At 40.2% G+C, this 14288-nt stretch overlaps 1 protein-coding gene across 1 annotated transcript; it reads left to right on the top strand.

The window, feature by feature from the left end:
* Positions 1–320: 320 nt before the first annotated feature.
* On the top strand, positions 321–13792 carry LOC117762597 (anoctamin-9). Its single transcript, XM_034587020.1, has 24 exons — positions 321–627; positions 1294–1368; positions 1460–1582; positions 1686–1822; positions 2109–2158; positions 2254–2312; positions 3303–3382; positions 4452–4586; positions 4885–4978; positions 5060–5120; positions 7246–7328; positions 7429–7533; positions 8058–8222; positions 8302–8338; positions 9373–9484; positions 10672–10729; positions 10853–10950; positions 11063–11259; positions 11340–11492; positions 11889–12036; positions 12129–12251; positions 12475–12568; positions 12792–12904; positions 13233–13792. Exons 1-24 carry the CDS (start codon positions 607–609, stop codon positions 13246–13248), a joined length of 2337 nt encoding a protein of 778 aa, XP_034442911.1. The 5' UTR covers positions 321–606; the 3' UTR covers positions 13249–13792.
* Positions 13793–14288: the final 496 nt, after the last annotated feature.

The raw sequence follows: 14288 nt of genomic DNA, 5'->3' as shown, positions 1-14288 counted from the left end.
GTGTGTGTGTGCGTGTGCGTGTGCGTGTATGTGTGTGTGTGTGTGTGTGTGTGTGTGTGCGGGATGATACAGTGCATGAGGAGGATTCAGTCCCACAGCGCAGGGGCTGAAATCAGAGAGTTTGCTGCCACCTAGGGGCGGACGGCTGTCACTCCTCACCAGTGAGGAGGAGGAGGAGGAGGAGGAGCAGGAGGCAGCATGTTGGAGAACATGTCAATCCACTGCACCTGACACACCATCTCTATGTTGTCCCTGTCTGCACACAGCTGCTGAAACCCACCACGCACACACTGTCTGTGTGTGCGTGTGTTCACCGCATCGCTTAGATAGGTGGGGGCTGCAGGTGGAGCCTCACACACACACACACACACACACACACGCACACACGCTGACACCAGCAACAGGTGGAGTCGCTTTCACATTCCTCAGCTTGTGAAACGACAACACGCTCGTGCCCGGAGGAAGTGCGGAAGTCCACCAGAGCCATCATGTCATTTTACAGTGTGGCACATCGCTGACCTGACAGTGAATGGTTGGCTGAAGCTTCTCTCTTTCATTTTCCTTTCCTCTTTCTCCGAGAAGTGGCCTCTATCTGCATTTCTCGCCATGCCCACCCACAAGAGGCAGGTAGGTGATCGCACTCACACACAACATACAACAGGTGTCGGTCACATACGTGGAGCTGCTCTGAGGCCAGCTACCTGTGGAGCTGCTGTGTTAAGTTGCTTGTCATGTTTTCACATGAGCTGCCAAACCCCCCCCCCCCTCCACAAAGCAGAACTGCATGTTTCCATCTGATCTGTGGGATTGAATGTGATGTTTAGGATGAGTGAGGCTCCTTCACTGTCTGGGTTTCTACATGTGTGCCACACCTTCAGTGTTTGGGGCCTACATGTAACAATGTGCCGACTCTTCTGCATGTGAGAATAACAGGGCTCATTGTTTCAGTCAGGTTAGATCGAAGCCTCCTCGCTGCCAGTGAGTCAGGATCACCACAGGTTTCTCTCTCCTGTCAGCACTGTGGCATTCATCGACACACCCCCCATGTCATAGCTGCTCAGCATTCTTTCTGGAGATAATAACCTTTAGGCACACGTTCACGAGTGGGTGATTCCAAACTGATGTAACCTAATTGTTTTGTTTTTTTAATGATGATCATGTAAGTTATGCGTCAGCCAGGCTGTGACTATTTCAATTTTAAACATTTAGTCATGACGTAGGCGCTTTCTAGCATTGTGTGATTTCCTCCTTGTATTTTTCTGAACATTATTATGATTTTATCTTATTATACAGCCCAGTATTGAACTACTGGAACTAATGGGAGTGGTGAAAGAGAATGGCAGCGAACAGACTTCACTCCCTCCGGTGGTAAGTTGACTTCATGTGTCCACTGTGAGTCTGTGCTTTGCCCACTCTGATTTATAGAAGTCCATAAAATCATATCGTCTGTGTCTCTAAGCACACCCCACTGTCCTACGATTACGTCCTGGTTGCCAAGACGATTGAAAACCAGGAGAGAGCGGTTTTCAAGAAGCAAACTGAATTCATTGAAGAATTGAAAAAAAAGAAGATGAGAGTCACAGTGAGTCTTTGTCAACGAGGAGAAAAGTATATATAGTAGAGTATTTTTCCTCTTGCAAATGTGACATGATTCGTTCATTCATCCCGTTTGTGTTTTCTGTCAGAAAATCGTAGACGACGATCGCGTCTTCTACGGGATTCAAGCGCCAAAAGAGATTTTTGAGAAGTACCGGTACCTGCTCAAAGTGTCGGACGCTTGTAACTGGAGCTCGGGTCAGAGCATTGTGCCTCTGAGCACCAGGTGAAATATGTTGCTGTTGCTATTTCTGGCATTTCAAACAATCACATAGGCTATTTAAAGCATTCGTTATTGTTTATGTTTCATTTGATCCTGTCATCACAAAGGACAATACACCTCTGTTTTATAACTATGTGGAGCGAGCCTCCCCAGCGTAAGAACTGTATAGGCCTCTATGAACTCTCAGCCAACCTGTTCTCGCTCAAATGACTGAGTAACTCTTTGTTTTTTTTACTGTCTCTTGCTACAAGTAAAACTTAATTTTGTGATGCTTATGTCCTATTTTCAGGATAAGGATCGTCCACTTCATTTTGAATCACACCCCTATCCGTTCCGGAGGTGAGAAAGACTTATCCGATGTATTTGTAAGAGGCTTTGCTTTGAACCGGGCTCCTAACGTTGTATATCATTCTTCTTGTCTATTAATCTTCCAGAGTGTCTGCATCAGCTCATGAAGACGAAGGTTTTTGAGGCGAAGTTCTGCTTACATGAGGTAAAACTTATTGAACTTTTTATTATCTCAACCTTTTACAGGTGCGGTACTGTCACTATATCTTTTTACATCAAGTTAATAAACATAGTCACTCAATGAGACTTGAATAATAGTTACTTCAACATGAATAATTCAATTAAACCAGTGTCTGCCTTTATTTTCTCCCCTGGGATCCACATACTCTTTTGTTAAAGCAACTTTATGTAACTTGTCTATGTGTAGATAAATCTACAATTGCATACATATATCTGTGAATGTATAAATATATATATAAATGCCTACATGTAGATTAGTGGACTAAAAACATTGTTTTGCTCTAAAAAGCTGGAAATTACGATTATTAGTTATTAGTCACAACTCAAATGAAACTCACGTTTGTCGTTATACGCGTAATCTTTCCTGCATTTCAGCCATGTCAGATCAGCAAATGCGTTAATGTCGTTAATGTGTTAATTTTTCCGTATCCACAAAGTCATTACTCTTGAATTAGCTGGGCCTGATTCTGGGACTTCAAGCTGCGACTATCTATCAGTTAGACGATTCCTACAGGAGATCATCCCCTCACCAGAGTTACATAAAGCCAGAACAGACGTTCGGGGCGAGAAGTGGGAATAAAAGCCATTCTCTCTATTCTAAGTCAGCGAACCATCAAACTAACGTTGAAGCTTCTATTGTTTCACATGTTGCTGAAGTGTTTTGCTGCCCTGAGAAGCTTCTAAAATCATGAAGTCAAACTTGGCAGGGTCCTTCCAAAACAATACGGTGCTGCCAAAAAAGTATTTATTGACGGAGATCTTATGCGAGACATATTAATGCAGTGACTCATCTGCTGCTGGGAATGAGTGGACATACGTGTGTGTGTGTGTGTGAATATAATGCTACATGTGCACTCATGTAAACACTGTGTTTACTGTATGTTATGTTTACCAGTTTGTACACAGCTCCTCATGTTTGTGTTTTTCTTTCATTTCTCTGTGCTCCTGCTTCCAGAAAAAGAAACAGAAAGAGCTGAAGGAGAACTGGGCACGATGGACAGCCTGTATCCAAGGGCAACCCATAACTGCTGTCAGGTTTGGACTGCAACACAACAGCCTATTCATTATCCTGCTTTGTATACAGTTGCGGATATTGCAGCTTTATTGTTTTCCATGTCATCTTACTGAGAAGCAGGTTCAAGGATTAGAAAGGCAACAACAAACATGTCAAAGCCACCCCCTCCACACACACACACACACACACACACACACACACACACTATGCAGCCATTGTGTGGACTCATAATTCAGAAATATGTTCAGTCGAATACTGAGTAAACAGCAGGACACAATGCTAACATGCTCTAGTCTTTAGGTAAAACAATGAATATATGTAACCATTCGCGTCAGTGTGCTATCTGTGAGACAGAGACACGATTAGAGCTAATAACACATTTGTGACCAGATACATAATCACTTCACCAGTCAGGTTTTGTCAAAATCAGTCCAGTAGTTGTTGCCCCCACGTGTTATTGTTTTAAAAAGGCGACCAGAACATGGCCTTATTAAATACAATCTATTACATTTATGTTCTAAAATTCTAAATGTACAAAGACATTATTTTTGTTTGTGTGTTTTGTGACAAAAAGCTATTTCATACATTAACATTGATAGTATGATTTTACCAACATTGGTATAGTATCACATTCTGTGCTTGAACTTATTACATATAAAGCATGACATACTCTACATCATGTATGCCAGACGTGCTAAAATATATGGATACATTATGTAAAAATGTAAATTTTCAAGAATAAAGTCATAATATTACAAGAATAAAGTTGTAATTTAAGGCTATGTGTCATGTTAGAGAGGGAATATTTTTAAAATGAGGAATGTGGAGCATCTTGTTAAGTTATACTTAAAAGTATACGTTTTACAAATAACAAAGCACTTTATATTTTGGCTCATCAGCACCACTTTAGGACAAGGACTTTGAAAAGATTGTACAAGTAACTGAGTCTGTTCTGAAGAAAAAACTCGGTCAAGCTCTGGTTCTCCTTTCTCCTTATTTCCTGCAATATTATGATGAATATCATTCATGTTCATTTACAATTTCGTGAGTGCATGTGTGTGTCTCTGTGTGTGTCCGTGCTCATGTCAGGAACTACTTTGGGGAGAAGGTGGCCCTGTACTACCTGTGGTTGGGCTGGTACACGTACCTGCTCATCCCTCCTGCCATCATTGGGGTGATCGTCTTCCTCTATGGCCTCGCCTACTTCAACAGCTCCCCCCTCATGTAAGTTTCTTCACACCCCCACGGTATCTGTGTTAATAAAGAGGGTTTGGAGGCGGTTGTGGCCCAGAATGTGGAGCGGGTCGTCCAATAACCTATAGGCCGGTGGTTAGATCTCCTCCAGTCTGCATGCTGAAGGGGCGAGACATTGAAGTGACACCTTAATTGTATGAATGTGAACATGTGATAGAAAAGCGCAGCATATATTTGCGCTGTGTGAATGTGTGTGTAATAATAGTGGTCGCTAAGACTAGAAAAGTGCTATAAATGCAGTTTATTTACCGTTTACACTGTGTTGTAGAAAAGAGGTGTGCGAGGCTGACACCATCATGTGTCCACTTTGTGACAAGAGATGCCAAGTTTGGCTGCTCTCCGACACCTGCACATACGCCAAGGTACATCAGTGCATTTCCAGTAAGACAGCTGAATGGTGCACGTGTCTGTCGGTGCTCACTGCTTCTCACGTTTCTCTGCAGGTGAGCCAGCTCTTCGATAATAACGGCACCGTGCTCTTTGCGATGTTCATGGCTGTGTGGGGTGAGTTTTGTGTTTCTGTATTTCTGTACTTTATGTTTGTATTTTTATACTGTATTGTCTGCATCCAGATCCTTGCTGAAAAGAGTATAATGGATTTCATCTCAGCCTTTAAAATCTGTGTGAAGGGCACATTTGACAAAGATAACAGAAAATCAGGCTGCAGAACTCCTCTCTAATACAGATTTTTGGCTACACAGGACAACTTGCACAAATAAGTCTATTATCTGCCTTAAATGTATCTTATCCAACTGCCTGGATTTTTTCTGATCACTGAGGAAAGTGCTGCCAAGGAGATGCCACATCACTGACAGCACCTACTTGTCCTGGCCACTCATATATTAATCAGCCATGGCCATCTGGCGGTGGGTGGGGGTGGCTGAGCAGTCGTCAATAAGAACACATTATAATAATAATATTAATAATATTAATAATAATAATAATAATAACTTTATTTGTATAGCACTTATCTAAACAAGGTTACAAAGTGCTTCACAAAAAAAATCTAATATTACCTCTATGCCTTTTTTTTTAAACTTAACTAAATACCTAATGTCATAGGCAGCAGAGTCAAAAGCTGTACTATTTAAGAAACTACATAAAATGTGGTTGCAATAAAAGTAAGATGAGGAATAAAAGGAGTAATAATACAATAGTACCAGAGTTACAAATCACATGTTAACCCTTTAACTGAAGGAAGTTGAGTATCATCCATTCCTTAATGGCAGTTAGGCACTCTTGTTAGGACACTCACGCCGCTGACTGGCTTAAAAGACAGGTAGATTTGGGTGTCATCGGCATAGGAATGATAGGATATCCCATTTAAATGGCTGGGGACCTTTCCTTATGGGAGCATGTGCAGCGAAAATAGGATGGGACCAAGAATCAAACCTTGTGGCACCCCGCACATTAGTGGAGCCAAGGATGAGATTTTATTTCCAATGAAAACAGAAATTTCTCTTTCCGAGAGATAAAACTTGAACCAGCTAAGGGCAATTCCAGATATGCTGACGCAATGTGTTAGTCTATTGATGAGAATGTTATGATCAATGGCGTCACATTACTCCCCTGAGCGTTTGGTGGAGTTTGAAATGTTAACGGCCTGTTTTCAGACGTATTCTCATGAAAATTCATGAAAAAAAAGGGATTTAGGCAATGATGATTTACTTGAGCAGAGTGGATTTGCATTGGAGGAGTACAGCCCCTGGCACATTCAAAGAAAAGTGATGAAGAAGAAAAGAGATTAGATTAGAATTTGTGAGACATAAAAAAAAAAAGAGAGAGAATTCACCAGGGACAGAAATGTGGAACATTTATATTACAGGAAAGAATGTGGGCAACTAAATAGAAGCCCCCTGAAATATATGAGGTGTTTCTGATATTGAACTTACCCTCACTCGGTGGTGGAGGAAGTAAATGTACAAATAAAAGACAAAAGTGTACTCAAGTACCACATTTACTAAGTATTTGCTTTTTAATATACTAAAGTATGAACAGTAAAAGTACTTGCTCAGTGTTTCCTAGTCCCTAGTGCTGCAGCATAATACTTCCCTGTGGCTGAGGCTGGCCTCTTCTGAATCCATTTCATGTGTTTCTTCACCACTAAGTGCTGCTCCTGCAGGCGTTGAAGGGGGCGGAGTCTAAAGTTACCTGCCTGCTCTGAGTGAATCAGTGAACCAATTCCCCTCTCGTTATTAATTACTTTCAAAAACATAAAAAACAACGTGAACATGTAGCGCAATGCTTTGTATACATGTAATGGAGTAGAAAGTACAGTGGAGTTAAACTAAAAGGTACCAGCAAATAAATCTACTTAGGTTTAGATACATGGAAAATGTACTTAAGTACAGTAACAGAGTAAATTAATTTATATACATTCCCATCATTCCCCTCACTGATGTAAATGGGGTGTGTATCCTAATGTAATACAATTCAACATCACCAACTAAATGACCATAAAGTTAAAATTTATAACTTTCTAAAGCAACAAATAAAACCGGAACATTATAGACTTTATGTAGGTTATTGAGGAGCTGCTGTGTTAAACTGTATTAGTTTTATCTTGGTGTAGCCTATAATCTGGTAACTCAGTGTACATTTTGTTATTTTGTTTTAATGTTTTTCACAGCAACACTGTTTTTGGAATTTTGGAAGAGACATCGAGCTTCCTATGTGTGTGAATGGAAAGTGTCTGACTGGTGTGAGGAGGAGGTATGATCACTTTAATATATTAAGCTCATTTCAGTAAATCCTGGTCAGTACTCACTCTGGAATTCAAGGCGTGTTTCTTCTCTGTTGATTTAAATTATAGGAGGAACTAATCCTGGAAATTTTGAACAACGCAACCTGTGAACCCAAGAAGTACAAGCACTCCTACCTGCGCACCACCTTGGTTTTGATCTGTGTCACAGCCATGGTGGGTGACTTGTCGTTTTGACTTTGACGCTCTTCACATATTTTATGCTGGCACAGTGTCAGAACCCTTGTTTTTTACTAAGTTTATGATAACATTTAACTGATGTTAAGATAAGAATCAGGTTACAGTATGGTTCAAGTTTCAGGTAAAACAAGATTGGCTGTAGTTTAACTCTGCCAAGGCCCTACAGTCCTTTTTAAATTCAATCAAGCTGCACCAAGTTTCACCCACTCTGTCCTCTAAATAAACCAAATTTCTGTCATCAAGATCCATAAATTATTCAGTAGGAAAACAATGAAAATGTTGAAAAATCTTGCAAAGTTAACGTTAGCAATTTAATGGTTTCTTCCTCGGCCAATGCCACATCTTTCCACCAAGTTTCATACAAATCCGTTTGGTTGTTTTAATGCAATCTTGCTCACAAATAAATAAATATACAAACCAACTAACACACAAATGCATTGTTGTTAATGGAAGCCAACACAAGTATAGTACGACCAATGCGTGTTACTGTGTTTCCACAGATACTGGTGATCATTGGCCTGACACACGCCTTGGTGGTGTTCAGGGTGATTGCAGCCGTACTCTTGGCTGAGGGATCATGGGAGTTCCTGAGCACCCACTCCAACAGTGGAGCGATGATGCTGGGCGCCGTCCTCCATTACCTCATCATCACCGTCATGACTCGGGTACACAGGTCTCTTAATGTGCGTTTGTGCCGTAGCGGTAACACTCGCTCTGACTCTGACCTCGTCTTTGTCTTTGCAGATAAACAGGATTGTGGCCATGAAGCTGTGTGAAATAGGTTTGTTCACGTTTATTTTCATATTTCAAATGGATGCTGATGAACTGTGCTGTGAATGTTTAAACATTAGCTCTAAAACATCCTGTGTCGTACAGCTTTTAATATAGAAGGATGTTAAACGTTAAATGAGAAATTCAACACCAGTAACAGTTGTCAGTGGGTGGGGATTGAAAATATGAAAACAAATATTAGAGTGCTGCAGCAGTACGGCAGGTAATCAGGCTGAAAGCAGGTCTGACAAAGATAACACACAGCCTAGCAACAGGTTTACACAGGAAAATATCTTCCAGCACACGGCAGCAGCTTGACAACATAAATGATGAGGCTGAGAGAGACTGAAAGCTGTTGTCTGTTCAGTCCCTCAACTCAAAATCCTTGAAATATACACTCAAGAAAGAGCTGCAGGTAACAAGTTAACATACACAGTGACTTTATTGTGCATTATGAAGGCGTGGTTCATGGCGTAGGGTGGACATTGGAACTGGGCCCCCATATCAGAGTAGTTGTAAAGATGCATAATAGGTCAGGTGATAGTCAGAGCAGGGAAACGGACTTAGGACAGCTACAGGTCAGACGATGCATGAGAGGACAAAAGTCATTCCAGATATACATCTGAAGAAAGAGTCTGAGTCAAAAGACCATAGAAGCCCAGGGCTCTGTATTATTTTACAGAGCCCACATACACTGTGCTGTACCTTCTATAACATGGCAGTTCAAGCTCTTATATTTTTATTATATGGCTTTATTATATATGTATTTTTAAATAACCTCAGATTTTACTTTTTATTTCTTAAAAAGATCATTAGATTTGAAAACTCAAACATCTTATCATATTACAATAATGTATTCACCAAATATGGGTGGGTAAATATTTAAGATAAATAAGATGTTAACTGAGGAACGAACATGATTTAGGTGAGTTTGAAACTCTTTGTAATAGGGTTTCTGTTTAGTATGTGATATTGTGCCCTCTACTGGACAAATAGTGAAATGCAGGCATGCTAACACACTGACCTGAGGTCTGTCTTCACCAGAGGAAACCAGATCATTCACTACCACAGAGAAGAGTTTCACTGTCAAGATGTTCACCTTCCAGTTCTTCACCTACTTCTCCTCGCTCTTCTACGTGGCCTTTTTCCTCGGCAGGTGAGAACTTCAATACTTCACTATCAGTGTTTGTTGACTGTAAGAGGTTGAAATGCACACATCAGCCACAACATTAAAACAACTGACCAATGGCATCATCTATATGTTAGGCATCAAGTGAACAATCAGTTTTAGAAGTTGATATGTCGAGAAAAATGTGTAGTCATGAGGAACTGAGTGACCTTGAAAGGGGCTAAATGGAACAACTGGGTCAGAGCATTTCTGAAACAGCAGGTCTTGAGGAATGTTCCTGGTATGCAGTGGTCAGTACCAACCAGTAATCACAACCGATGAATGGGCAACATCAAGGTATGCCCAAGGCTTGTTGACTCGTGTGGGAACATGAGCATCAGAACAAGATAATGGAGCATTGGTAGAAGGTGTGGAAACAGGATGCACTACAGCAAGGTGGAGGCAGTGTGATGCTTGGGAAACCTAAAGATTATTACAGACTCCCATCTTGAATCCTTGACGGCAGTGGCCTCTCTCAGCAGGATAACGTGCCCTCCCACACTACAGGTAGCGGCTGTCTACTATGATCCAAGCTCCTGAAGGCCACTTAAAACTGCAGAGTATCTTGTTTTGTCTTGTGTTCCAATAAACTTAAGTGGACCTTAATGTGAAAACCCAATGTAGTCACACAAGGAAAACTTGAGAAGGGTTTATTTGAACATATACCTCCAGCTCATCCAACGTAACATTACATTTCAGCACGGCCCATTACCGACTAAATGCTCCACGACCTGGTGCTATAAAATTGTGTCGAGCCACACCTCTGCTTTCCACTAAACGTTTTCCGCACCAAACTACATTGCGGCCCATCATCTGTCATAAGCTATAACATTATAAATGTATTTTAACACATTAAAACAACAATAGAAACGTAACTCTGTTTTCCTCTATTCAAACACTAAGATTGTCATAGAAACACATTTTACCAAACAACTGAACTCTTACATTGTTTAAGGAACATGACTAAAAGTCTAAATTCCTCAGATTTCAGTCCAATTGAGCATCTGTAGGAGAAACAGGTCTTATCCATGGAGGCCCCACCTGCCACTTACAGGAGTTAAAGGATCTGATGCTCACATCTTGGTGCCTGCAGGTTTCAATGTCGTGGTTCATACTGTGTCACTGTGTTACAAGAGCAGCATAATAATCACTTGTTTTTGTGACTCCCGTGACAGGATCAATGGTCATCCTGGTGGTTATGTACGAATCGCAGGGCAATGGAGACTTGAGGAAGTGAGCGAACGTCTCTATCGCACTTAAAAACTGCATTTCATGACTAAAATGTTCACGTGCACCTTTAGACCCAATGATTTTGCATCTGATTTAATTCCAAACATTTCACTCTCTTTTGTGCAGTGTCACCCGAGTGGGTGTCTCACGGACTTGTTCATCCAAATGGCAATTATAATGGTACTCAAGCAAACCATTAGCAACGTGTTCGAGTTCACTGGCCCGTGAGTATAAAGCATATTTTTGATAAATAATGTACTGTACATGTCCAATGTAAGATTTACTTTCCTAATGTTACGTTCCACGCTGGTGACAGTTGTCTGTTTTGTGTATCAGCTGGTTCTGCAGGTGGTTCAAAAGGAGAAGAACCCGGAAGCTGCAGAGGACATGTGCTCACTGTTACCTGAAGAGCGAATTGGAGGACAGCCACGGAGCTGAGCTGTGTGATAATTGCAAGCTTCGAGACTGGGTCAGCAACTACCGCCTCAATGATGTCGACTCCTTCAGTCTGTTCGACGAGTTCCTGGAAATAGGTCTGTACTCTGCAGAAAGCTTTAACCACAAAAACCGTAGATGTACTAAACAATAATATTTACTTTTGCTCTCTCCTCAGTGATCCAGTTCAGCTTTACCACCATATTTGTGGCAGCGTTTCCTCTCGCTCCTCTTCTAGCCCTGATTAATAATGTCATTGAGATACGCTTGGACGCCATTAAGATGGTCACTCTGGAGCGGAGACTGGTCCCCAAGAAAACCAACGATATTGGTGAGGATATAATATATAATATAATAACAATATTTCAATCATGTTGAATTGAAGCATATCTGTAAAAGTTGTTGAAATCCATCTTCCAATGTTCTCCAGAGTCTTTCTAAATTTCTCACAATACCAAAAGTGTGAGTGCCACATTTTAAACCTCAACCTGTATCTTTGTAAGTCCTGAATTACAAAGATACAGGACTTAGTATCTTTGTAATTCAACTACACTAATATAGCAACCAAGGTATTTAATATTCCTTGTTTATACTTTTAGATTTTGCAATATGTAGATCACGTCAGTTTTTCCTAAATTCATCGTACAACGTGAAAGCTTCAGAACGTCTGATAATGTCAATAACCTTAATGTTTCCATGTTCACATATGAATATTGTTTTCCCTCAGGTGTGTGGATAGACGTGTTGGAGGCTATCGGTGTCTTAGCCGTCATTGCTAATGGGTTGGTCATCGGCGTGTCCTCGAACTTCGTCCCTCGACTGGTGTACCGTTACTACTTTGGCCCATGTGCTAATAGCACAGCGACAGATATTGAGTGAGATATGTGTATTCTTATAGAAGATGTTTGTTTTCTCATTTTGTGAGCAACACATTCTTTAAATACACTCTTCTTGTCTTCTTTTCAAGCTGCATGGCTGGCTACATCAACAACACTCTCTCCATTGCACGAATGGATGACCAGATCATACGCAATGAGTTTTCACCCTATCAGATGACCACTCCTGATGGTTTAAATGTCTCCTCCTGCAGGTTCGTTCTGTTTTAATTGTATTTGTTAGTTTGCAAAAAGCCAAAGTCAAAACATATAACTTATAACTAACAAAAGATTTGAAAGCAGTGATTCTTCTCACCTCCAGTGTTACCTGTCCACTCTCTCTGGATGGCCATCACTGCATCTTGTCCACACTGTGTGTGTTAATATTTTAAAGAAGGTGGAGATAACATCAGCTTTCTTGTCTTTTTCTCTTCACAGCTATAAAGACTACAGGAGTAACGAGGACTACAGTTTAACCCCACAGTTCTGGCTAATACTAGCCGTGCGCTTTGCATTTGTCATCCTCTTTGAAGTAAGCCACTTTCCATTGAGATAATTAGTAAAGAACTGATGATTTTCTTTTTTAAATGTTTTTATGACACCAAACGAAACCCCCACAATAGACCAGCTTTGTCTTATTTCAAACTCAGATGGTCAGAGTTGAGTTTCAAATATGTCAAAACCGTGAGACGGACCATAACAGTGTTACCTTTAATGAAAGACTACATGTCTAACCTTTACGTCTCTGCTTGCAGCATGTTGTCGTCATATGCAAGTTCATTGCAGCCTGGTTTGTGCCGAGCGCTCCCATTCAGGTCAAGAACGACAGACTCTTTGATAAACTCAACAGACTGAAGGAGGAACTCAGGTTAGTGTCACGTAGTATGTGGTTGGACTGCCGTGGCAGCCGTTTGCCACTGGTTATCAAACTGACGTCACGTAATGTAACATGTGCTTCTTGTGATTTTGCTAAAATGGTACAATCCTCTACTAAGGCCGAACAGTCCCGTTAAATTTTACTATGCTGCACAACATTGCACAAACATAAGTATTAGTCCCCTAAATATGCCGCATTTTTTCATTAACATCCATGAATTATTCTCCTCAATTCTGAAAATTCTGTTTGCTTTTATTGGGTCTTGGGTTCTTTGACAAAGATGGTACAACTAACCAATGTTTGTGTTTGTTCCTTGCAGGTCATTTGTAGTGTGACGGCATGCAGCAACTTAAATGGACCATGTTTTTCCTTGAGAACAGGAATCCAGTGTTGCCTCGTGCATTAAAGTGTCCAGACTATCAGTGTTGAGTCAATTTCAAAGCCATTTATCATCTCTGTGAAGAGTTCAGACGGAGGCCTCTCTCTTTCCCTTATCGTTTGCATTGAGATGTTAAGCTGCTGGGTTTCTCATCCATGAAATGGACTTTGAATGGAGACAAATTTTTGTGTACAGAAGGAAACAGATTTTACTGACCTTACGTGAGATTATTCCTATTCTAGGAATGTACTGACAGCTTTCTGTTGGATCGCTATATCTGTGAGTTGTATGTCAGTGTTTTTATTGAAAGCCTACAGATAATTTATACTGCTACTGTGAATACAGTACCGATCGTGTGTTAACATGTTGCCTTATATTGTAAGAAGCGCTGTGATGATTGTTGCATTACTGCAGATCTGATGGTGTCTTTTGTAAATCAAACATGACAATGTTTGCCTTATAATATTTTTTATTAACCAATAAAGGAAACGTTTGTCCTTTAAAAATTGCTAATATACATATTTTCTCCTGGCAGTGTGGAAATACACGCACACACACACACACACACATTTATACACATATATGCATGTGTATAAAGAGTAAAGTATAGTGTGTATATATATTTACATATAAAATAAATACATACACACATTTATATATACATACATATATGATATATATAATGTATGTGTATTAATGTATATATGTATATACAATATATAAACATATACACATATAAATACACTACATTGTACTGTAAAGTATAGTCTGTGTATATATACAATTTGTACAGGTAACACTACCATTTAAGAAGGGCTTGTAACAAATGTCTTTATTAATGGTAAATAACTTACTAATACTTCATAGATAAGTTCATAGATCATTCATAATGCTACTATTTATCAACAAGTTAAGACTTAGTGATTAAACCCCTTTATTAATGACTTATACCTGCATTATTGATTAGTTAGTAAAACAAAGTGAGAAACTCATGAA

The sequence above is a fragment of the Hippoglossus hippoglossus genome, chromosome 6 (assembly GCF_009819705.1).
Source record: "Hippoglossus hippoglossus isolate fHipHip1 chromosome 6, fHipHip1.pri, whole genome shotgun sequence".
NCBI lineage: Eukaryota > Metazoa > Chordata > Actinopteri > Pleuronectiformes > Pleuronectidae > Hippoglossus > Hippoglossus hippoglossus.
This window is presented reverse-complemented; position numbering and strand designations above follow the sequence as displayed.

What these genes read in the sequence shown, in the direction of transcription:
- LOC117762597 (XM_034587020.1), top strand. Translation starts at nt 607, where the DNA reads ATGCCCACCCACAAGAGGCAG. An exon ending in TTCAACAGCTCCCCCCTCAT is followed by an intron (nt 4,587 to 4,884) that starts GTAAGTTTCTTC and finishes ACTGTGTTGTAG; the next exon opens with AAAAGAGGTGTGCGAGGCTG. An exon ending in CATGAAGCTGTGTGAAATAG is followed by an intron (nt 8,339 to 9,372) that starts GTTTGTTCACGT and finishes TGTCTTCACCAG; the next exon opens with AGGAAACCAGATCATTCACT.